The sequence below is a fragment of the Triticum aestivum genome, chromosome 2B (assembly GCF_018294505.1).
Source record: "Triticum aestivum cultivar Chinese Spring chromosome 2B, IWGSC CS RefSeq v2.1, whole genome shotgun sequence".
Classification (NCBI taxonomy): Eukaryota; Viridiplantae; Streptophyta; class Magnoliopsida; order Poales; family Poaceae; genus Triticum; species Triticum aestivum.
The window spans coordinates 20,241,043-20,262,742 of record NC_057798.1 but is presented as its reverse complement, the minus strand read 5'-3'; the positions used below and the strand labels follow the sequence as shown (position 1 = coordinate 20,262,742).

Sequence of the window (21,700 nt, the reverse complement as noted above, 5' to 3'; positions counted from 1 at the left end):
ATACTCACTTTATTCCAAAATATAAGGTGTATTAGTTTATTAAAGAGTCAAAAAACTAATACTTCTAGTGACTACTATATCCGGAGAAACCTTATTCATGTCTCATCATCATCTCTCTCATCTCCTTTTCTTTACATCGCTCCCTTTTGAGATTCTCGCCACGCTGCTCCATATTCGTGCGAGTTCGCAAGGGAGCTCGCGACTGCCTCCGGCGAGCGGAGACAAGGCTGTGGCCCTCCGGCCTTCATCCTCGTCTCGACACCGATGAAGACAAGGCGCCGTTCACTTCCGCAACATCACTGTTGCTGCAAAAACCAAATCCATAACAAGACCTCTGTTGCAAAAAGAAAAAATCCGCAACACAATCTCTATTGCGAAAAGAATTCTGCAACACGACCTCTGTTGCAAAAAAAATTCCACAACTCAATCTGTGTTGCATAAAAATTTCGCAACACAACCTCTATAACAAATGCTTTTGCAACAAGATCTATGTTGCAAAGTGAAGAAAAGACATTCACCCCGCTAGATCTATGTCAGATCCAACGGCTCGCGAGGCGGCGAAAATATCCGCCGGCAGACGCGTAGCAGCCCTCTTTCTTTATGCACAAAAACCTTAATTTGTATGAGCTTGATTTGAGTCCTAGTAGAAGACCAAACTGAATGCATACGTGCGCGCTGAGGTTTCCGTCGCAGACTCCGTCCAAACATTGGACGCGGGAGCCGCCGGAGGCAACGTACGTGGCATCCATCCGTCGCCGGCTGCAGGTGCCGGGCCTTTCTTCTCCTCCCCGTCGCTGTCGCGGCAAAATTTCAGCACTAGCGGCTGAAGCAGATAAGAACAGTCCAACAGCCAAGCCGATCGCACTCGCGCCACCAACCATCCAAGCACCCGCGGCCGTCGCCACCAACCATGTCGGCCGCCTATGACCGCGCGGCCGAGCTCCGCGCGCTGGACGCCACCTTCGCCGGCGTGCACGGCCTCGTCGCCTCCGGCGTCACCCGCGTGCCCCGCATCTTCCGTGTCCCCGACGACGTCCCACAGCAGCCCACCGACGGGCGGCAAGAACCTGCAGCCATCCCGGTGATCGACCTCGGCTGCGGCGACCACGCGGCCGTGGTCACCGCCGTGGGCCGGGCCGCGGCGGAGTGGGGGTTCTTCCAGGTGACGGGCCACGGCGTGCCTCCTGAGGTGGGCACCGCGGCGGTGGAGGCGGCCCGGGCGTTCCACGAGTCCCCCGGCGGCGAGGGCACCGACAAGGCGCGGCTCTACACCCGCGAGCCGGCCAGGGCCGTCAAGTACAACTGCAACTTCGACCTGCACCAGTCCAAGGTGGCCAACTGGCGCGACACCCTCTACCTCCGCGTCGCGCCGCACCCTCCCGACGCCGGCGACATGCCGGAGTCCTGCCGCCGGTACGTGATCCACCGAGACTCCACTCAATTGATTTTAGCTAGCTCGACAATCCCCACATGTACTCCGGCTATTTTCGAGAAAGAAAAGTCTATCTGTCCACGTCGTTAACTTTTTTTGACTAAAAATGCATGCAGTGACGTGTTCTTTGACTACGCCGAGCACGTGAGGAACCTACGGGACACACTCTTTGCTCTGCTGTCCGAAGCACTTGGCCTCGACCCCAACCACCTCGCCGACATGGGTTGCAACCACGGCCAGATGATGCTCTGCCACTACTACCCTCCATGCCCCGAGCCCTCCCTCGCCATCGGCACCACCCGCCACTCCGACTCCGGCTTCCTCACGGTGCTCCTCCAGGACGGCGTCGGCGGGCTCCAGGTCCTCCACGAGAACCGGTGGGTCGACATCACGCCAACACCGGGGGCGTTCATCGTCAATGTGGGCGATCTCTTACAGGTACATGTACACCTTCACTATTGTGTCACACTAAAATCGCAACCAAAAGATGCTAAAGGCATACCTATGTCTCTCCTCTCCTCTAGATGATCTCGAATGACAGGTTTAGGAGCGTGGAGCATAGAGTCATCGCAAAGAACAGTGCACCAAGGGTCTCGATCGCCTGTTTCCCAAGCAATCCAAGTTCGGAGAGTATATATGGCCCGATCAAGGAGCTGCTGTCGGAGAAGAACCCACCATTGTACAGGGAGACACTCGCTAGGGATTACGTCGCGCACTATTACTCTGTCGGATTGGGTCCCAAGATGGCCATCAATGATTTTCGTCTATGGAATCGTCAGAAAAGTCCTTTATGATTCCAGCAATAATTGGACAACAAATTCCAAGGGAAGCTTGTGTATTCAGATATGTTTGCTACCACGTGCTAAATCATTTGACAAAACGAACTTACCAATAAGCCTGAACGTGCACCTTGAAACAGCATGCGAAGGCTCTCTCAAAACAAAAACATGAGGGAACTTCTTTTTTCAGGGGAAAACATGCATGAGGGCCTGGAACTAGCTAGTGTTCAGTAGATTTGCCCAGAGAGTGAACTCACATGAACAGAAATACACACACATCACACTTGCGCCGTGCAACACAAATATAAATGATTAAGTCGTAGCACCTTAACAACAACGGTAATTCCAACAAAATTCGATAGAAAAGCAAATTGGAAATGGAGAAAGGCGCAGTTCATCCAGAAATAAGAATAGAAGCTCCTCAGGCCGCACCAGAGAGATTAGGCTTTCCTGGCCGTTGGATCGGGTGGCTTGATCGAATCTGGGCTGTCGGATCGACCCCTGGAACGACCTCGTCCGTCGGATCAAAAAAAATTACTGCTGGAATGAATAGTTACCGTCTTGTTCGTGCCACCGCGCGTAATTACGCTGCCACGCCGAGGGCATTTTCGTCATTTCGCTTCCTGGGGGTATAAAAGGCGGCCACGCCCGTGGTGAAACCCTAGCCGCCTCGCTCCCTTTCCCGCGCGTCGCCGCCTGCCTCCTCTCCTCCCCACGACCCCGCACCACGTCTTCTCCCAGGTGCCCACTCGCCCCGCCCTCGATTGAACCCTAGCCGTCACTCCTCGCTGGCCATCCTCCCCATCCACGGCCGCCACGCGCATCGCCGCCAGAGGGCGTCGCCGGTTGTACGCGCGCCTCTGCGGATTCGCGCCGAGGTTGCCGGAGGCGTGGGCGCCGCGGGTCAACCTCCTCGGGGACGATGGGCGCCACAAGCCTCGTCGGAGGTCATCTCTTCATCCGCCACGGCTCCGGCGCTCGTCCTACTCACCGACGGTCGCCTCTCCGTCCACCACGATAGCGGTGCTCGTTCTCCTCCTTGGCTATCCGCCTTCCCCTGCCCTGAAGCTCTGCTCCAACCCGAGCCGCCGCCGTTCATCCGGAGAAGCGTGGGAAGAACAAGAAGATGGGTAAGCTCCTCTTGCGCTAGATTCGACTGGTATGTAGTTTAGCCAATGGATGTATCTCTTTGTTGTCTTCTTTCTGGTAGAGGCAAAAAGTATTATCCCCTGGTTGGATTTTTGTGGCCTCTTTTCCTTGTTTGTTCTTTTGTGGGTTATAGGTGTTTCTTTTTGTTCCTTGTGTAGATCCTACTAGGGGTAGGATTTTTTTTGTTTGCACATGGATGGTTGATGTCCCTGTTCTTTGCTCTGAATTGACATGGCCGATTGAATTATTAGTGGCTAGGATTATAGATGTGTTGCCAGGAAGTTTTGGGTAATAAACTATGTGGGCTTTAGTTTAATCTGGTCCAAAATATTGCTATAGTGGTACTGCTGTTTGTGTTAAACTTAATTTAGCAATATATTGATTTAGGCTTGTGTTAGTTTTCCTTGATCTAGCTCTGCTCATCTTTGTAGTTGTATGTTTGTTTTTCTTACCTTTTTATTTTAATTTCTTTTGACTTCTACATTCATGGAATTAATTTTGTATGCTCAAATGGATGTACATATTGTGCCACTCGCCCATCGAGCTCGAGCGTCCCCATCGCTAGGAGGAGCGGAGGCTGCCACTCCCGCAGTTGCTCGGCCCCTCTCTCCCTCCGCGTCAAGCGGCTCATGGCTGCGCCGAATATGGTGTCCAACACGTGAGTGAGATCAATGATGCCCCTCTACGTCACGCGGTGGCCATGGTCGGAGCTCTGACCGTTGCTCCTCTTGCCTTGCAAGTCACTAGCTACAGCTAGCCCAACGTCGCACAGGTGTAAAGAGGCGCACATACGAGGAGTGGACGATGCCAGAGGTGAGGTTCTACTGTGGAGAGCCAGGTTGGTTGCCATGGGAGGATCTGGCTAGCTTTGGTGAGTGCTTAGGATCAATGACTTACATTTTTGTAGTTCGCACGATCTGATTTTGTGTTCTTCCTTGTGCTCTAGCTAAGGAAGGAAGGGTTAAAGGAACCTACGGGACACACTCTTTGCTCTGCTGTCCGAAGCACTTGGCCTCCACCCCTACCACCTCGCCGACATGGGTTGCAACCAGGGCCAGATGATACTCTGCCACTACTACCCCCCATGCCCAGAGCCCTCCCTCGCCATCGGCACCACCCGCCACTCCGACTCCGGCTTCCTCACGGTGCTCCTCCAGGACAGCGTCGGCGGGCTCCAGGTCCTCCACGAGAACCGGTGGGTCGACGTCACGCCAACACCGGGGGCGTTCATCGTCAATGTGGGCGATCTCTTACAGGTACATGTACACCTTCACAATTTGATCACAGCTACATTCGCAACTGGAAAATAATAATTCTAAAGGCATACCTATGTCTCTCCTCTCCTCTAGATGATCTCGAATGACAGGTTTAGGAGCGTGGAGCACAGAGTCATCGCGAAGAATGAAGCACCGAGGGTCTCGATCGCGTGTTTCCCAAGCAATCCAAGTTCGGAGAGGATATATGGCCCCATCAAGGAGCTGCTGTCGGAGAAGAACCCGCCGTTGTACAGGGAGACACTCGCTAGGGACTATGTCGCGCATTACTACTCTGTCGGATTGGGCCCCATGATGGCCATCAATGATTTTCGTCTATGAAATCGTCGGAAATATCCTTTATGATTTTGGCAATAATTGGACAACAAATTCCAAGTGGCATGGGTTTTGTTAGCAATATTCCAAGGAAACTTTGTGTATTTAGATAAGGTGTGGCTAGATCTCAGTTACACAATATATTAAAAAGAAGAAAGAAAAAGTCAAAAGAATTTTGGCACGGATCTCCATATAAGATCTCACGAATAAAGCATCAACTGAGACTTCGTTAAGTCTTAGTCGACTGAGATTTAGCAATCCCGATTCAGATATGTTCGCTACCATGTGCCAAATCATTTGACAAGATGAAGTTGACCAATAACCTGAATGTGCACCTTGAAACAACACGAATACGCGCTCTCAAAACAAAAACATGAGGGAACTTCTTTTTTTAGGGGAAAACATGAGGGACTAGCTAGTGTCCACTAGATTTGCTCAAAGAGTAAACTCACACGAAGCACTACTGGAATTTCGCCAAATCCCGATGGCCTACACTATGCCGACGGCATATGTGGAGCTATGTCGACGGCCTAGGACAAGCCGTCGGTGCACAAAAGCCGTCGGGGTATCTCCATGTATGCCGACGGTGGCCGTCGGCACACCAGAGCCGTCGGCATAGGGTAGAATATGCCTACAGGCGCCATCAACATAGACGGGCCGTCGGCATAGAAGTAGGCCCGGTGACCTGGCGTGTGACGGGCGGTTGACGCCATCAGATCTATCCGACGGCACACACGGAGGCCATCGACATAGCTGATCACCTTCGCACGCACGGATATATGCCAAACTTTGACATGTCGCCAATAAACTTAGCTGAGCGGAACCATGGTGGAGACGAGGTGATGCGACGACACATCGATGGTTATGCGGACGACGGGGTCAGAGACATGCTAGATGATGTCATTGCTGCAGAAACGGCACATGCGACACCTTCAAAGAACCGGAGGAGCTGGAGGCAACCGCAAAGGCCTTCTTGGAGGTCTTGGCCTTGTTGAAGAAACCTCTTTATGCGGGTGCCAAAATATCTCAGCTGGATGCCATCTCGCAACTGATTGCAGTCAAGGATGGGTACGGCTATAGCCAGAAATGCTTCGAAGCATTTATGGGATTATGGGCTAACAGCCTCCGTGAGTGTCATGAACTGCCGAAAAGCATGTACGCTACAAAGAAAATCATGAAGGCACTCTCTATGGATTATGAGAAAATACATGTTTTTCTGAAGAATTGCCTCTTGTTTAGGCATGAGTATGCGAATGAGAAGTACTGTAGGGAGTGCGGTTCCTCTCGGTACCTTGAGGTGGTCGGTGAGGATGATGAGAAAAGGCAGCTAGCCATCCCCGCAAAGGTTCTTTGGTATCTCAATTTCATAGAAAGACTACAGCGCCTTTTCATCACGGAGGAGTCTGCCAAAATGATGAAGTGGCACAAGGAAGGTATAAGGTACCATCCAAATAAAATTGTACATCCATTGGAAGGCGAAGCATGGAAGTTGTTTGATAAAGAATACCCCGAGGAAGCAGCCGAGGCTGGGAATGTTAGAATTGCCATATCAGGTGATGGGTTCAATCCATATGGTATGTCGTCCAATCCATACAGCTACTGGCCCGTGTTTGTAATTCCGCTCAATCTCTCTCCCGGTGCCCTAATGCAACGCGAGACCATGCTTTGTCGCTCATCATTCCGGGGCCTGAATACACGGGGAAGAAATTGGGTGTGTTTATGCAGCCGCTGGTGGATGATTTGCACCATTCTAGGTACTTTTCGAGGATGACACATGATGTCTACTACACAACCTTCTTCTTGTAGACGTTGTTGGGCCTGCAAGTGCACAAGTTTGTAGGACAGTAGAAAATTTCCCTCAAGTGGATGACCTGAGGTTTATCAATCCGTGGGAGGCGTAGGATGAAGATGGTCTCTCTCAAGCAACCCTGCAACCAAATAACAAAGAGTCTCTTGTGTCCCCAACACACCCAATACAATGGTAAATTGTATAGGTGCACTAGTTCGGCGAAGAGATGGTGATACAAGTGCAATATGGATGGTAGATATAGGTATTTGTAATCTGAAAATATAAAAACAGCAAGGTAACTAATGATAAAAGTGAGCGTAAACGGTATTGCAATGATAGGAAACAAGGCCTAGGGTTCATACTTTCACTAGTGCAAGTTCTCTCAACAATAATAACATAGATAGATCATATAACAATCCCTCAACATGCAACAAAGAGTCACTCCAAAGCCACTAATAGTGGAGAACAAACGTAGAGATTATGGTAGGGTATGAAACCACCTCAAAGTTATTCTTTCGGATCAATCTATAAAAGAGTTCGTACTAGAATAACACCTTAAAACACAAATCAACCAAAACCCTAATGTCACCTAGATACTCCATTGTCACCTCAAGTATCCGTGGGCATGATTATACGATATGCATCACACAATCTCAGATTCATCCAACCAACACAAAGTACTTCAAAGAGTGCCCCAAAGTTTCTACCGGAGAGTCAAGAACGTGCGCCAACCCCTATGCATAGGTTCATGGGCGGAACCCGCAAGTTGGTTACCAAAACATACATCAAGAGGCACGTGATATCCCATTGTCATCATAGATAAACACGGCAAGACATACATCAAGTGTTCTCAAATAAAGACTCAATCCAATAAGATAACTTCAAAGGGGAAACTCAATTCATCACAAGAGAGTAGAGGGGGAGAAACATCATAAGATCCAACTACAATAGCAAAGCTCGAGATACATCAAGATCGTGCCATAGAGGGAACACGAGAGAGAACACGAGAGAGAGAGAGATCAAACACATAGCTACTGGTACATACCCTCAGCCCCGAGGGTGAACTACTCCCTCCTCGTCATGGAGAGCGCCGGGATGATGAAGATGGCCACCGGTGATGGGTTCCCCCTCCGGCAGGGTGCCGGAATGGGCTCCCGAGAGGTTTTTGGTGGCTACAGAGGCTTGCGGTGGCGGAGCTCCTGATCTATCTTGATTTCTGATGGTTTCAGGGTACGTAGGCATATATAGGCGAAAGAAGTCGGTTGGGGGGTGCTCGAGGGGCCCACGAGACAGGAGGCCACCACCCTGTAAGGGGGGCGCGGCCACCTATCTCGTGGCCTCCTCGAGGATCTTCTGACGTGGACTCCAAGTCTCCAGGATCATATTCTTCCAAAAAATCACGCTGCCGAAGGTTTCATTCCGTTTGGACTCGGTTTGATATTCCTTTTCCTTGAAGTACTGAAACAGGCAATAAAACAGCAATATGGGCTGGGCCTCCGGTTAGTAGGTTAGTCCCAAAAATGATATAAAAGTGTATAATAAAGCCCATAATCATTCAAAACACATAGTAATATAGCATGAATGCTTCATAAATTATACATACATTGGAGACGTATCAAGCATCCCCAAGCTTAATTCCTGCTCGTCCTCGAGTAGGTAAATGATAAAGAAAGATTTATGAAGTGTGAATGCTAGAAGGTGTACAAGTTTGATCAATGATAATTTTAATCACCTTTTCTAGCATGATAATATGTCATAATAGTAGTTCATCTCATAAAACTTCTCACGATAAAGTAACAAGCAATTCACATGTCAAAGCATAGACCATAAACTTTCTTGAAAACTAGCAAACTTCATTCTCAGTCATTCAAACAATTGCAATCCATCTTATTTTCAGGAATATCAAACTCCACATACTCAATTATCATATAGTCTTCTACAATTGCTAACACTCACGCAATACTAATGGTTATGGAGTTTCAATCGAACACTGAGAAAGATAGGGGCTTATAGTGTTGCCTCCCAACGTATTCACCTTTGGGTGATGTCAACAATAATAGTTCATGCTAACTTACATCCAATTGGATATATATATCAGGATCACCCCAACACAAAGTGCTTGCCAAAGGATAAAATGAAAAAAGGGAAAGGTGAAGATCACCTTGACTCTTGCATAAAAGTAAAAGACATAAAGTAAAAGATAGGCCATTCACAGAGGGAAGCAGAGGTTGTCATGCGCTTTTAGGGTTGGATACACAAAATCTTAATGCGAAAGAACGTCACTTTATATTGCCCCTTGTGTATGGACCTTTATTATGCAGTTCGTTGCTTTTATTGCTTCCATAACAAGTTCGTACAAAGCTTATTTTCTCTGCACTAATAAGTCATGCATATTTAGAGAGCAATTTTTATTGCTTGCACCGATGACAACTTACTTGAAGGATCTTACTCAATCCATAGGTAGGTATGGTGGACTCTCATGGCAAAACTGGGTTTAAGGATATTTGGAAGCACAAGTAGTATCTCTACTTGGTGCAAGGAATTTTGGCTAGCATGAGGGGGAAAGGCAAGCTCAACATGTTTGAATGATCCATGATAATATACTTTAACTGAGATGTCGGAAAACATAACCCATTACGTTGTCTTCCTTGTCCAATGTCAATTCTTTAGCATGTCATATTTAATGAGTGCTCCCAACTATAAAAGATGTCTATAATAGTATATTTATATATGAAATATCTCTTCCTTCAATATTCTTTCATGAAATTATTCAAATGACCAATACAATGCTTGCTAACCTCCAATAAATTTACAACCTCTACTTCTTAGACGTGAAGTCATTACTCCCCATGGGATAAGAAAATGAGGCATATATAATTTCAGATTCATGACAATCAACTCATTCAACAATTTACTCATAGGATATAAGTGAAGCACACGAGTAAATGAAAAACTACTCTAAAAAGATATAAGTGAAGATCAATGAGTAGCTAAATAATTATGTAGCTAATGTGAAGACTCTCTCTCATTAAAGAATTTCAGATCTTGGTATTGTATTCAAACAGCAACCAAAACAAAATAAAATAACATTGCAAGGATAGCACAACTCATGTGAAGAAGCAAAACCTTAGGCTCAACCGATACTAACCGATAGTTGTTGAAGAAGAAAGGTGGGATGCCTAACGGGGCATCCCCAAGCTTAGATGCTTGAGACTTCTTGAAACATTATCTTGGGGTGCCTTGGGCATCCCCAAGCTTGAACTTTTGTGTTTCCTTAATTCCTCTCATATCATGGTTTCTCTATTTCTCAAAAAGCTTCATTCACACCAAACTCAACAAGAACTCGTGAGATAGGTTAGTATAAACCAATGCAAAACCTTATCATTTTCTACTGTAACAAATCACTAAAATTATTATTCAACATTGCATACTAAATGACTCTGCATATTTAATACCCCTATCCTCAAATAGAATCATTAAACAAGCAAACATATGCAAACAATGCAACCATAACAGCAATCTGTCAAAACAGTATAGTCTGTAAAGAATGCAAGATTCATCATACTTCCCTAACTACAAAAATTATGAAATAAAATTCCCACTGTAGTAAATTTATCAGAGCTCATTATGAAAAAAGTTACAACATTATATCATGCTCTGATTTTTCTAGGGAATTTTTGCAACAGTGGTAAACTTTCTGTTTTCAAACAGCAACATGTATACTAGCAAAATAAGCATGGTAAAGGCTATCCTTGACTTTTTTATTGAAACTAAAGATGCAAAACATTAATATAAATAACAGCAAGCAAATACTAACAAAATAAAATGACGCTCCAAGCAAAACACATATCATGTGGTGAATAAAAATATAGCTCCAAGTAAAGTTATCGATGAACGAAGACGAAAGAGGGGATGCCATCCGGCATCCCCAAGCTTAGGCTTTTGGCTATTCTTGAATATTACCTTGGGGTGCCTTGGGCATCCCCAAGCTTAGGCTCTTGTCAATCCTTATTCCATAGTCCATCGAATCTTTACCCAAAACTTGAAAACTCCAATACACAAAACTCAACAGAAAACTCGTAAGCTCCGTTAGTATAAGAAAATAAAACCACCACTTAGGTACTGTAATGAACTCATTCTAAATTCATATTGGTGTAATGTCTACTGTACTCCAACTAATCTATGGTTCATACACTCCGATACTACTCATAGATTCATCAAAATAAGCAAACAACACATAGGAAACAGAATCTGTCAAAAACAGAACAGTCTGTAGTAATCTGTATCAAACGTATACTTCTGGAACTCCAAAAATCCTACCAAATTAGGAAGTCCTAAGCACTTTGTGTACCAATCCAGATCAAAATGAATTAGATCAAGAGCACATTTCTGTGAATTAACAAAACTAATTTACTGGGTGCAAAAGTTTCTGATTTTCAGCAGGATCAACAAAACTATCACCATAAGCTATCATAAAGGTCTTACTTGGCAGTTTATTGAAACAGAATCTATAAAACATGATTACTACAGTAGCATAATCACGTGGACACAAAAAAATAGTAAGGATAAATATTGGGTTGTCTCCCAACAAGCGCTTTTCTTTAATGCCTTTTAGCTAGGCATGATGATGACAATGATGCTCACATAAAAGATAAGAATTGAAACATAACGGTAGCATCATGAAGCATATGACTAGCACATTTAAGTCTAACCCACTTCCTATGCATAGGGATTTTGTGAGCAAACAACTTATGGGAACAATAATCAACTAGCAAAGGAAGGTAAAACAAGCATAGCTTCAAGATTTTAAGCACATAGGGAGGAAACTTGACATTATTGCAATTCCTACAAGCATATGTTCCTCCCTCATAATAATTTTTAGTAGCATCATGAATAAATTCAACAATATAACCAGCACCTAAAGCATTATTTTCATGATCTACAAGCATAGAATTTTTACTACTCTCCACATAAACAAAATTCTTATCATTCGGAATAGTGGGAGTATCATAAGAGACTTGAACACTAAAAATTGTTTCCACATTAAAAGATTAATGTTCAAAAAAAGGGTAATCATAATCATGACAATATTTGTAAATATAAGCATCACTACTTTTTATAGCATAAGTTTCATCACAATAATCATCATAAGTAGCAACTTCATTCTCATCATAATCGATTGAAACCTCTCCCGAGATAGTGGAATCACTAAATAAAGTTGACACTCTTCCAAATCCACTTTCGTATTCATCACAATAAAGTTATCCTCCAAAATAGTGGGATCACTACTTCCTAAAGTTGACACTCTTCCAAACCCACTTTCATCAATATAATCATCATAGGTAGGAGGCATGCTATCATCATAACAACTTTGCATATCAAAACTTGGGATGCTAAAAATATCATCTTCATTAAACATAGCATCCCCAAGCTTGCGACAAACATTAATTTCAGCAAATATATTCTCAAATATTTCATCCTCATCAGACATAGCTTCCCCAAGCTTGGGCTCTTTCATATCATAAGCATAATCACTCTCATCATTAAAAATGTTGATAACACCAATAGTATAGCAATTATCATCATCACAATGAGTAGTAGGAGCAACATCATTTGGGAGGGATACCTTTGTACCTTTGTTGCTCCTTCTTTTCTTTTTCTTCTTCACATTATGTGTGGTTTCAACCTTCCTTTTTGAGCTTCTTATTTACGAGATTGGTTGAATAGAAAGCTCCTCCTCGTTACCTGATTCATCATAAGAAATAATAGGAGGATATTGGGAAGTCTCTTCCCTTTCATCAGTATTCTCATCATCTTCTATTTGATTTCTTTTCTTTATGTAATTGGCAATATAAGGATTTTCAATGCAATTCTCCACACAAAACATACAAATATCCTCTAGATCAAAATCAAGAAATCTATCAAGATTAAATTTTGGAATACCCTCAGTTATACGTTTCATTTCTTCATACCCCAAAAGAAGACTAAACTCTTTATGATGCCCAAGGGTAATCAAGCTGTCACAATTTTTGGACATGATTCGATCATAAAACAATTTGCATTGGAGATTTAAATGACCACGTTCATTGCAAAGTTCACAAGGAGCACGGAAAATATTGAATCTTCTAGCACACTCATCAAGACTTTCTTGCAAACCTTTAGTTTTTAAGTACTTATGGCTCTTGCAATATCTATTTTCTCTATTTGGTGTGTCCATGCAAATCCAATCTACTCCACAAAAGTTGACATGCTCATAAGATATATTTTCATCATGACTAGAGCAATCATCATTAGTACTAAGAATATTCAATGAGTTCATACTAACAACATTGCAATCATGCTCATCATTCAAAGATTCAGTACCAAGCATTTTAGAGCATTCTTGTTCTAGCACTTGAGCACAATTTTCCTTTCCATCATACTCACGAAAGATATTAAAAAGACGAAGCGTATGAGACAAACTTAATTCCATTTTTTTGTAGTTTCCTTTTATAAACTAAACTAGTGATAAAGCAAGAAAAAAAAAGACTCGATTGCAAGATCTAAAGATATACCTTCAAGCACTCACCTCCCCGGCAACGGCGCCAGAAAAGAGCTTGATGTCTACTACACAACCTTCTTCTTGTAGGCGTTGTTGGGCCTGCAAGTGCACAGGTTTGTAGGACAGTAGCAAATTTCCCTCAAGTGGATGACCTAAGGTTTATCAATCCATGGGAGGCGTAGGATGAAGATGGTCTCTCTCAAGCAACCCTGCAACCAAATAACAAAGAGTCTCTTGTGTCCCCAACACATCCAATACAATGGTAAATTGTATAGGTGCACTAGTTCGGCGAAGAGATGGTGATACAAGTGCAATATGGATGGTAGATATATGTATTTGTAATCTGAAAATATAAAAACAGCAAGGTAACTAATGATAAAAGTGAGCGTAAACGGTATTGCAATGATAGGAAACAAGGCCTAGGGTTCATACTTTCACAAGTGCAAGTTCTCTCAACAATAATAACATAGATAGATCATATAACAATCCCTCAACATGCAACAAAGAGTCACTCCAAAGCCACTAATAGCGGAGAACAAACGTAGAGATTATGGTAGGGTACGAAACCACCTCAAAGTTATTCTTTCGGATCAATCTATAAAAGAGTTCGTACTAGAATAACACCTTAAGACACAAATCAACGAAAACCCTAATGTCACCTAGATACTCCATTGTCACCTCAAGTATCCGTGGGCATGATTATACGATATGCATCACACAATCTCAGATTCATCCAACCAACACAAAGTACTTCAAAGAGTGCCCCAAAGTTTCTACCGGAGAGTCAAGAACATGTGCCAACCCCTATGCATAGGTTCGTGGGTGGAACCCGCAAGTTGGTTACCAAAACATACATCAAGAGGCACGTGATATCTCATTGTCACCACAGATAAACACGGCAAGACATACATCAAGTGTTCTCAAATAAAGACTCAATCCAATAAGATAACTTCAAAGGGGAAACTCAATTCATCACAAGAGAGTAGAGGGGGAGAAACATCATAAGATCACCTACAATAGCAAAGCTTGGGATACATCAAGATTGTGCCATAGAGGGAACACGAGAGAGAACATGAGAGAGAGAGAGAGAGATCAAACACATAGCTACTGGTACATACCCTCAGCCCCGAGGGTGAACTACTCCCTCCTCGTCATGGAGAGCGCTGGGATGATGAAGATGGCCACCAGTGATGGGTTCCCCCTCCGGCAGGGTGCCGGAACGGGCTTTCGAGAGGTTTTTGGTGGCTACAGAGGCTTGCGGCAGCGGAACTCCCGATCTATCTTGATTTCTGATGGTTTTAGGGTACGTAGGCATATATAGGTGAAAGAAGTCGGTCGGGGGGTGCTCGAGGGGCCCACGAGATAGGAGGCCACCACCCTGTAAGGGGGGCGCGGCCTCCTATCTCGTGGCCGCCTCGAGGATCTTCTGACGTGGACTCCAAGTCTCCAGGATCATATTCTTCCAAAAAATCACGCTGCTGAAGGTTTCATTCCGTTTGGACTCCGTTTGATATTCCTTTTCCTCGAAATATTGAAATAGGCAATAAAACAACAATATGGGTTGGGCCTCCGGTTAGTAGGTTAGTCCCAAAAATGATATAAAAGTGTATAAGAAAGCCCATAATCATTCAAAACACATAGTAATATAGCATGAATGCTTCATAAATTATAGATACGTTGGAGACGTATCAAGCATCCCCAAGCTTAATTCCTGCTCGTCCTCGAGTAGGTAAATGATAAAGAAAGAATTTATGAAGTGTGAATGCTAGAAGGTGTACAAGTTTGATCAATGATAATTTCAATCCCTCCAGACCATCCAGACAGGAAGACAATAAGAACTTCACGAAAGGCCGGGTTGTCCATGAAGTAAACAAGATTCCAGCGTTTTTAGGGGCAAATGTTGTTGCTCAGCTAAAAGCTCTCAAGCTTAAAGGCAAATGCAAAGCCAAAGGCTTCGAGGGATATGGCGAGACGGACAACTGGACTCACATTACCCCCTTCTCGAAGCTTCTTATTTCAAGGACCTCAAACTTCCTTACAACATTGATGTGATGCACAACGAAAAGAATATCGCAGAGTCCCTTTCCGCACGATCCTCAACATTCCTAATAAGACGAAGAATAACGTTAAAGCTAGAGCCGATCAACAGAGAATTTGTGATAGACCATGTCTAATCATGAAGCGTCCCGTAGGCGTTCGAAGAAACTGGTTCAAGCCAGATGCTAACTTCTTCCTTAAACCGCTAGAAAAGAAGGAAATACTTATGCGGCTCAAACTCATTTTGAAGTTCACTGATGGTTATGAATCAAATATAAGTAAAGGAGTCAATCTTTCAACGGGCAAAGTGATCGGTCTCAAGAGTCATGACTACCATGTATAGATTGAGTGGATAATGTCGGTGATGTGGTTTGAGGCTATGTCCCCGAGCATGTCTGGTAAGTGCTTGCCGAGCTAAGCCATTTCTCTTGTGGTGAATATCCCTTTATATTGATGTGGAATTCATCGGACCAGTATAAGCAATTTCTCTAATACTTTCTGAATCTGAATTCAACTAGTTGTGCCTTGCTTCAGTTTTATTTTTCAGAGGTTGCTTGTTCGCCTCAGTATAATATACTCATTAATTTGTACTAAACTTTTTTTATCTTTTCTTAACTAATTTTCCGCCGAATAATAGTGATTTTCACCCTCCCAAACAAATACTATCACGTTACCCCACAAATAAATTATCTTAAGTGTTTTTCATGTGTATGTTATTTCGTTCCATTTTACTTCCTAAAATTTCTCCAAAGTAATCCTAAATTGGATTCAATTTTTGCATTTACGTGAGACTATCCATGTGTAGTCACTTTACAAACTGTAACTATTTTTAACTAGTTTTCATGCTTGGTGAGCATTCTCTATTAAAGAGATGTCTATATGACTTGATCGATTGCATCAGACCACATCATAGTGTTTTTATTGTGTATGTATCCATAATATCTTAAATATCTATAGAACTTGCTAGAGTATTTAGAGTATATGAATCTAGTAAAGAACTTGGACGAGGCTTTCGAAGTAAATAACATGCTGACATGAGTCGCGCTGCCATGAGCCTTGACATACTTGATATCATACACACACAACTGATTACAAGACTGTTTCATGAAGCCATTCACGTTGAACATTACAATAGTGCCATAGGTGGCACTATAGTAGAGTATAGTGGTAGTAGAGGACAAACTAGGGGCAGCACAAACTTGGAGCAACACCAATCCATAAGAACTGGTTGGGAAACTCTCCTAGCAGATGACACTCCGACTTCACGTTGGTGGAAGACGATACGGAAATCTGGTGAAAACAACAGTGCTAGTGAGTACTTTGAAAGTACTCATAAGAACCAAATAACATATATCACTAAGCAAAGCAATACAAGGCATAAAACATAATCATAGCAATTGTAGCTATCATGGCATAGCAAACCTTATCTAGCAAATTTGAAGATAAAGCATACAGATATACAAGTACAATGTTGCAAATCTCTGGCATAATCATTCCAATATCAAAACAATAATCCCATGCTATTGGAGACCAACTTGACCACAGCCTTCCATGGCTCACACATGTCTTTCTTAACATAACATAAACCTAACATTCCAACTATCATACAACGTGTGCACTCCTCAACATCACATATTATATTTGTTAATTGCTCAACAATTTGTATCTCAATTTAGTAAACATGCTCTTTTATTTTGATTTAAACTTCCAGGTTCAACAACTACCGAATAGTGTGACTTATACTGATTTCGTCCATACCTTGGACATGGCTATTCAAATAGTTTGACCTTGTAGAGATCAGACACTATGTACCCGTACGACAGAACATCCTCTGCGGGGATGCCCTGCCAAGATTATCCATAGCCACACCTTTTTACCACATACAGTAGTAAGGACACGAATCTCACTTTGAGTGAGAGTGGCTGGACATTATCACCTTAATTTACTCGTGATATCAAATATCCCCTCACTCGGGACTCTATCAAAGTATTCAACTTGACGGGTCAAATATCTCATCAGGTTAGCATAAGTCTGGACGGATGAGGTCACACTTCCCGCTCAACCCGCTCTATGGGAAACATCAATAAAAGAGTGACCAAATGCCCAATCAAGATCTCCCAGCAAATTGTATGGTCGTACCGATTTAATCGGTTCAGTGGCACTATGACTTGGTCTAGCAGATTGAGGAAGTTATTATTAAGTTATATTATGTATCAATTTGTCTTGGGATCAAGGGCCACTTCAGAAAGTTCATGGTTCTAGGGGAGAGTGCTTGCCAAGTTACCAAGTTTATTCACCAAATATCCAAATAAAATCCAAGAAAGTCAAAGCTGTCAAAAAGAAAAAAGCAGGGAGGTAGATTCACTGGAAAAATATTAAATGTTGGACAAAGCACTCCTCCTCGCAGGAAAATGAACACTATTCTTTTAGTATCATTACTATACTATATTGCTAGGTAATTGCCCGTGTGTTGCAACGGGTACAAGTATTCTAGTATTTTAGCACGTGATTTACCAGTGTATATTAATGTGAAGTGTAAATAAATGTTTAACAAATCTTGCCCGTAATTAACCTGCCTATATTTTAGGATTTTATTTCGTAATCACTTATTGATTTTCCAAAGAAATCATAAATTTATTTGGTAAGTCAATAAAAGATGAGACAATTAAGGTGGGTTTCAAGGAATGATGTTTGGTGATAGAATGGAAGGTTGGACGAAGCACTCTGGCAGGAAATGGAACACTATTCTTTTTATAAGTAGTAGAGAAGTAATAATAAGTAGTAGAGATATTAGTTCCATCTTAAGCCAAACTTTGTAAGGTTTGATATAATTTATGGATGTGGTTAGATCTCAGTCAACTGAGGCTTAACCAAGTCTCAGTTAAGTGATAGTATATAAAAAGAAGAAAAAGGGGGAAACTAGAAAGGAAATTTTTGTACGAATCTCCATGCAAGGTCAAAGGAATATAGCATCGACTGAGACTTAACAAAGTCTAAGTCAACTGAGACTTAGCAAAACTGATAATTTATATAAAAACATAGAAATATCTGCAATACCAGATAAATATAATATGGACAATACATTTTATGAGGGATCAAATGCTATTGATTTACCATTGTGAATGTTGACATTTTTCTAAAAATTTGGTCGTACTTCAAAAGAATAAACTTAGAGAAAAACTAATATGTAAAAAAACCCGGAGGGAGTTCATTTTTCTATAAATTTGGCCATACTTCAAAAGAATAAACTCAGTTAAGCAGAAAATAACTTTTCTTTGAGCGTGTAAATCAAGTAGGCCTAGTGTCGATGTTGAGAACAGGCTCGGTTTCAGCATGGATGTTTTATGCCAACATCGAGGCTAAATTTCATGTTTTGACCCTTTTCCCAAACTTATTCAAGATCTGACCCTAGTTTGAAATTTTTTCGAGATCTGACCCTTTTGCTACCGCCAGGGACCATGGCGGTAGGGTATAACAGCCTACCGCCAAGGACCCTGGCGGTAGGGTTGCATGCCCTACCGCCCAAAACCTCCTAAGTATTGAACACAATGCGTGCTCGTGCCTACCGCCAAGCACCTTGGCGGTAGGGTTATGCAAGTTACCGCCAACCCGTTTGGTGGTAGCAATGTTTACTACCGCCAAAGTCCCTGACGGTAGGCTGTTAGAGCACCTCTAGCAGACCCTGCATCCCGCCGACCAACAAAACACGTTTGCAGTTCGTGAAAAAAGGCTTTGCGGGCCGGCACGGACGGCCGCAGATGCAGACCCCGTATAACGGACCCGTATTCGCGTATATTCTTTCCTGTGTCTTCTTCTTCCTCTCGCCTGTGTTCATAGTCAGCTCCCGTCGTCCATGGTAGTCGCCGAATCGATCCCAGGAGGCAGCTCCTCCGTTGCCGGATGGATCCAGGAGCTAGCTAGCTATTCCATGGCCGGCTGGATCGAGGATCTTGCTAGCTACTCCCTCAACGTTCGTGGCCGGATGGATCGAGGACCTTGCTAGCTAGCTAGCTTGCTCGTTCGTGGCCGGATGGATCAGGAGCTTGCTAGCTAGCTCGTTCGTGGCCGGGTAGCGGTAAACGGCGAGTTTCCGGCCAGATTCTGGTGAGTTCCGTGGCGGCAGCGGTAAACGGCGAGATTCCGGCGAGTTCTGTGGCGGAAGGTCACCGGAGCACGTGTGCACACGGCGGAATTTCCTTGTTGCGTAGCGTTGACCGGTTTACAGTTTCCCTTATATTTTACCTCCAAATCTGCAAAATTAAGGGTCATGGGATGGATTCTCAGGGGCTGCATAATTTTTACGGGTTTGACCGCTTTTGCGGGTTCTATTCGGGACGTTTTTTGACACCACGAAACTGCAAACGCGGATTTTTGCGGGTTTGACCGCTTTTGTGGGGTCTGCTAGAGATGCTCTTAGACCCTAGCGTCATGGACTCTGGCAGTAGCAAAAGAGTCAGATCTCGAAATTTTCAACCTAAGGTCAGATCTCAAATAGGTTTCAAAAAGGGGTCAAAACACGAAATTTAGCCAACATTTACAGGGTTTGATGCTAGGATAATTGGTCATGGATGACGCATCACCATCGTTGCTGCAAGTTGCAGCTGCATAATTTTGACCCATGAGCCTCCACCTTTCTTGACCAGATGAGAAGCTTAGCCGCCACTACAGTCGCCACCTGCCACTCTCTTCTCCCCTTCCCCCGGCCACAGGATCCACTCTCCTACCCTTACTCAAAGTCGCAACTAGCATGGATGCGACGTGGACAGATTGAATCTCACACCATTTTTACATATTATATACACTCTCACTGATCCCATGGCGTGTGCAGTGTGCTATATAAATTAATGGATGCCTCCACCTCAACCGCTCATCTCCCTTGATCAAAGATCAGAGCTCAGGAGCTCGCAGCAATGGAGCCGCAGGCCGAGCCCAAGCCCATCCCGCTGATGACGCCGTACAAGATGGGCGCGTCGCTAGACCTCGCCCACAGGGTGGTGCTGGCCCCTCTCACGCGGCAGCGCTCCTACGGCAACGTGCCGCAGCCGCACGCCGCCGTCTACTACGGGCAGCGCGCCACGCCCGGCGGCATGCTCATCACGGAGGCCACGGGGGTCTCCGACACGGCGCAGGGGTACACCGACACCCCTGGCGTCTGGACGGCGGAGCAGGCCGAGGCGTGGCGGCCCGTCGTCGACGCCGTGCACGCCAAGGGCGCCCTCTTCTTCTGCCAGCTCTGGCACGTCGGCCGCGTGTCGAAGTACGGGTTCCAGCCCGGCGGCGCCGCGCCGGTGTCGAGCACGGAGAGGATGGTCGGGCCGCAGGTCAGGCACGACGGCTCCACCGAGGAGTTCTCGCCGCCGAGGAGGCTGGCGGCGGAGGAGATCCCCATGATCGTCGACGACTTCAGGAAAGCCGCACGCAACGCCATCAACGCCGGTACCTACATGAGAACATATACTGTGTTCTCTTCTGCTTTGCATTTTACACTCTGCTTTCCTCTGCTTTTGATCTAAAACTCTGCTTTCCTCTGCTTTCCTCTGCTCGTTGATGGGCCAGGATTCGACGGCGTCGAGATCCACGGCGGCAACGGGTACCTCATCGAGCAGTTCCTCAAGGACAGCGCCAACGACCGGGACGACGGCTACGGCGGCAACCTGGAAAACCGGTGCCGCTTCGCGCTCGAGGTGGTGGACGCCGTCGCCAAGGAGGTGGGTGCCCACCGCGTGGGCATCCGCCTCTCGCCCTTCATGGACTACATGGACTGCCACGACTCCGACCCACACGCGCTCGGCCTTCACATGGCCACGAAGCTCAATGACCACGGCATCCTTTATCTCCACATGATTGAGCCCCGGATGGCCCTCGTCGACGGCCGGCGCGTGGTCCCGCACCGCCTGCTGCCCTACAGGGAGGCCTTCAAGGGCACCTTTATTGCGAATGGCGGGTACGACCGGGAGGAGGGGGACAAGGCGGTCGCATCGGGGTATGCCGACCTCGTCTCGTTTGGGCGGCTCTTCCTTGCGAACCCAGACCTGCCGAAGAGGCTAGAGCTCAACGCGCCGCTTAACAAGTATAATAGGTTGACGTTTTACATCTCCGATCCCGTCGTCGGCTACACCGACTACCCGTTTCTTCCTTGATGTGTCATTGAACCATGAATAATGATTGATCCATATATTGCCATGTGAAATTCAAACGGAACCTTTTCTTTTTCTCGGCCCTTCCCTTTTCCCCACATGTACAATGTGGCTTTCTTATGTACAATTTTTCCGGCTGTATAGAAGTCGCAAAATTCCGAGTGTTTAAGTTTTGAAAGATTAAATTTGAAAATATTGAAAGATCAAGTTTCAAATTTTCGAATTCCAAAAGTTTGGAAGTGTCAAA

At 44.7% G+C, this 21,700-nt stretch overlaps 3 protein-coding genes across 3 annotated transcripts; all 3 read left to right on the top strand.

The window, feature by feature from the left end:
• Window positions 1–576: 576 nt before the first annotated feature.
• Window positions 577–2,261, top strand: LOC123040049 (1-aminocyclopropane-1-carboxylate oxidase homolog 1). The gene is made up of 3 exons (XM_044462995.1): window positions 577–1,413; window positions 1,549–1,870; window positions 1,957–2,261. The coding sequence occupies exons 1-3, from the start codon at window positions 911–913 to the stop codon at window positions 2,224–2,226; spliced, it is 1,095 nt and encodes a 364-aa protein (XP_044318930.1). The 5' UTR covers window positions 577–910; the 3' UTR covers window positions 2,227–2,261.
• Window positions 2,262–4,164: 1,903 nt separating this feature from the next.
• Window positions 4,165–4,955, top strand: LOC123038803 (1-aminocyclopropane-1-carboxylate oxidase homolog 1-like). The gene is made up of 3 exons (XM_044462259.1): window positions 4,165–4,231; window positions 4,324–4,616; window positions 4,710–4,955. Exons 1-3 carry the CDS (start codon window positions 4,165–4,167, stop codon window positions 4,953–4,955), a joined length of 606 nt encoding a protein of 201 aa, XP_044318194.1.
• A 15,050-nt stretch (window positions 4,956–20,005) lies between these two features.
• Window positions 20,006–21,684, top strand: LOC123043182 (putative 12-oxophytodienoate reductase 4). The gene is made up of 2 exons (XM_044465548.1): window positions 20,006–20,752; window positions 20,873–21,684. The coding sequence occupies exons 1-2, from the start codon at window positions 20,227–20,229 to the stop codon at window positions 21,454–21,456; spliced, it is 1,110 nt and encodes a 369-aa protein (XP_044321483.1). The 5' UTR covers window positions 20,006–20,226; the 3' UTR covers window positions 21,457–21,684.
• The last annotated feature ends 16 nt before the right edge of the window (window positions 21,685–21,700 follow it).

What these genes read in the sequence shown, in the direction of transcription:
- LOC123040049 (XM_044462995.1), top strand. Translation starts at nt 911, where the DNA reads ATGTCGGCCGCCTATGACCGCGCGGCCGAGCTCCGCGCGCTGGACGCC. An exon ending in ATGCCGGAGTCCTGCCGCCG is followed by an intron (nt 1,414 to 1,548) that starts GTACGTGATCCA and finishes AAATGCATGCAG; the next exon opens with TGACGTGTTCTTTGACTACG. An exon ending in ATGTGGGCGATCTCTTACAG is followed by an intron (nt 1,871 to 1,956) that starts GTACATGTACAC and finishes CCTCTCCTCTAG; the next exon opens with ATGATCTCGAATGACAGGTT.
- LOC123038803 (XM_044462259.1), top strand. Translation starts at nt 4,165, where the DNA reads ATGCCAGAGGTGAGGTTCTACTGTGGAGAGCCAGGTTGGTTGCCATGG. An exon ending in GGAGGATCTGGCTAGCTTTG is followed by an intron (nt 4,232 to 4,323) that starts GTGAGTGCTTAG and finishes GAAGGAAGGGTT; the next exon opens with AAAGGAACCTACGGGACACA. An exon ending in ATGTGGGCGATCTCTTACAG is followed by an intron (nt 4,617 to 4,709) that starts GTACATGTACAC and finishes CCTCTCCTCTAG; the next exon opens with ATGATCTCGAATGACAGGTT.
- LOC123043182 (XM_044465548.1), top strand. Translation starts at nt 20,227, where the DNA reads ATGGAGCCGCAGGCCGAGCCCAAGCCCATCCCGCTGATGACGCCGTAC. An exon ending in ACGCAACGCCATCAACGCCG is followed by an intron (nt 20,753 to 20,872) that starts GTACCTACATGA and finishes TTGATGGGCCAG; the next exon opens with GATTCGACGGCGTCGAGATC.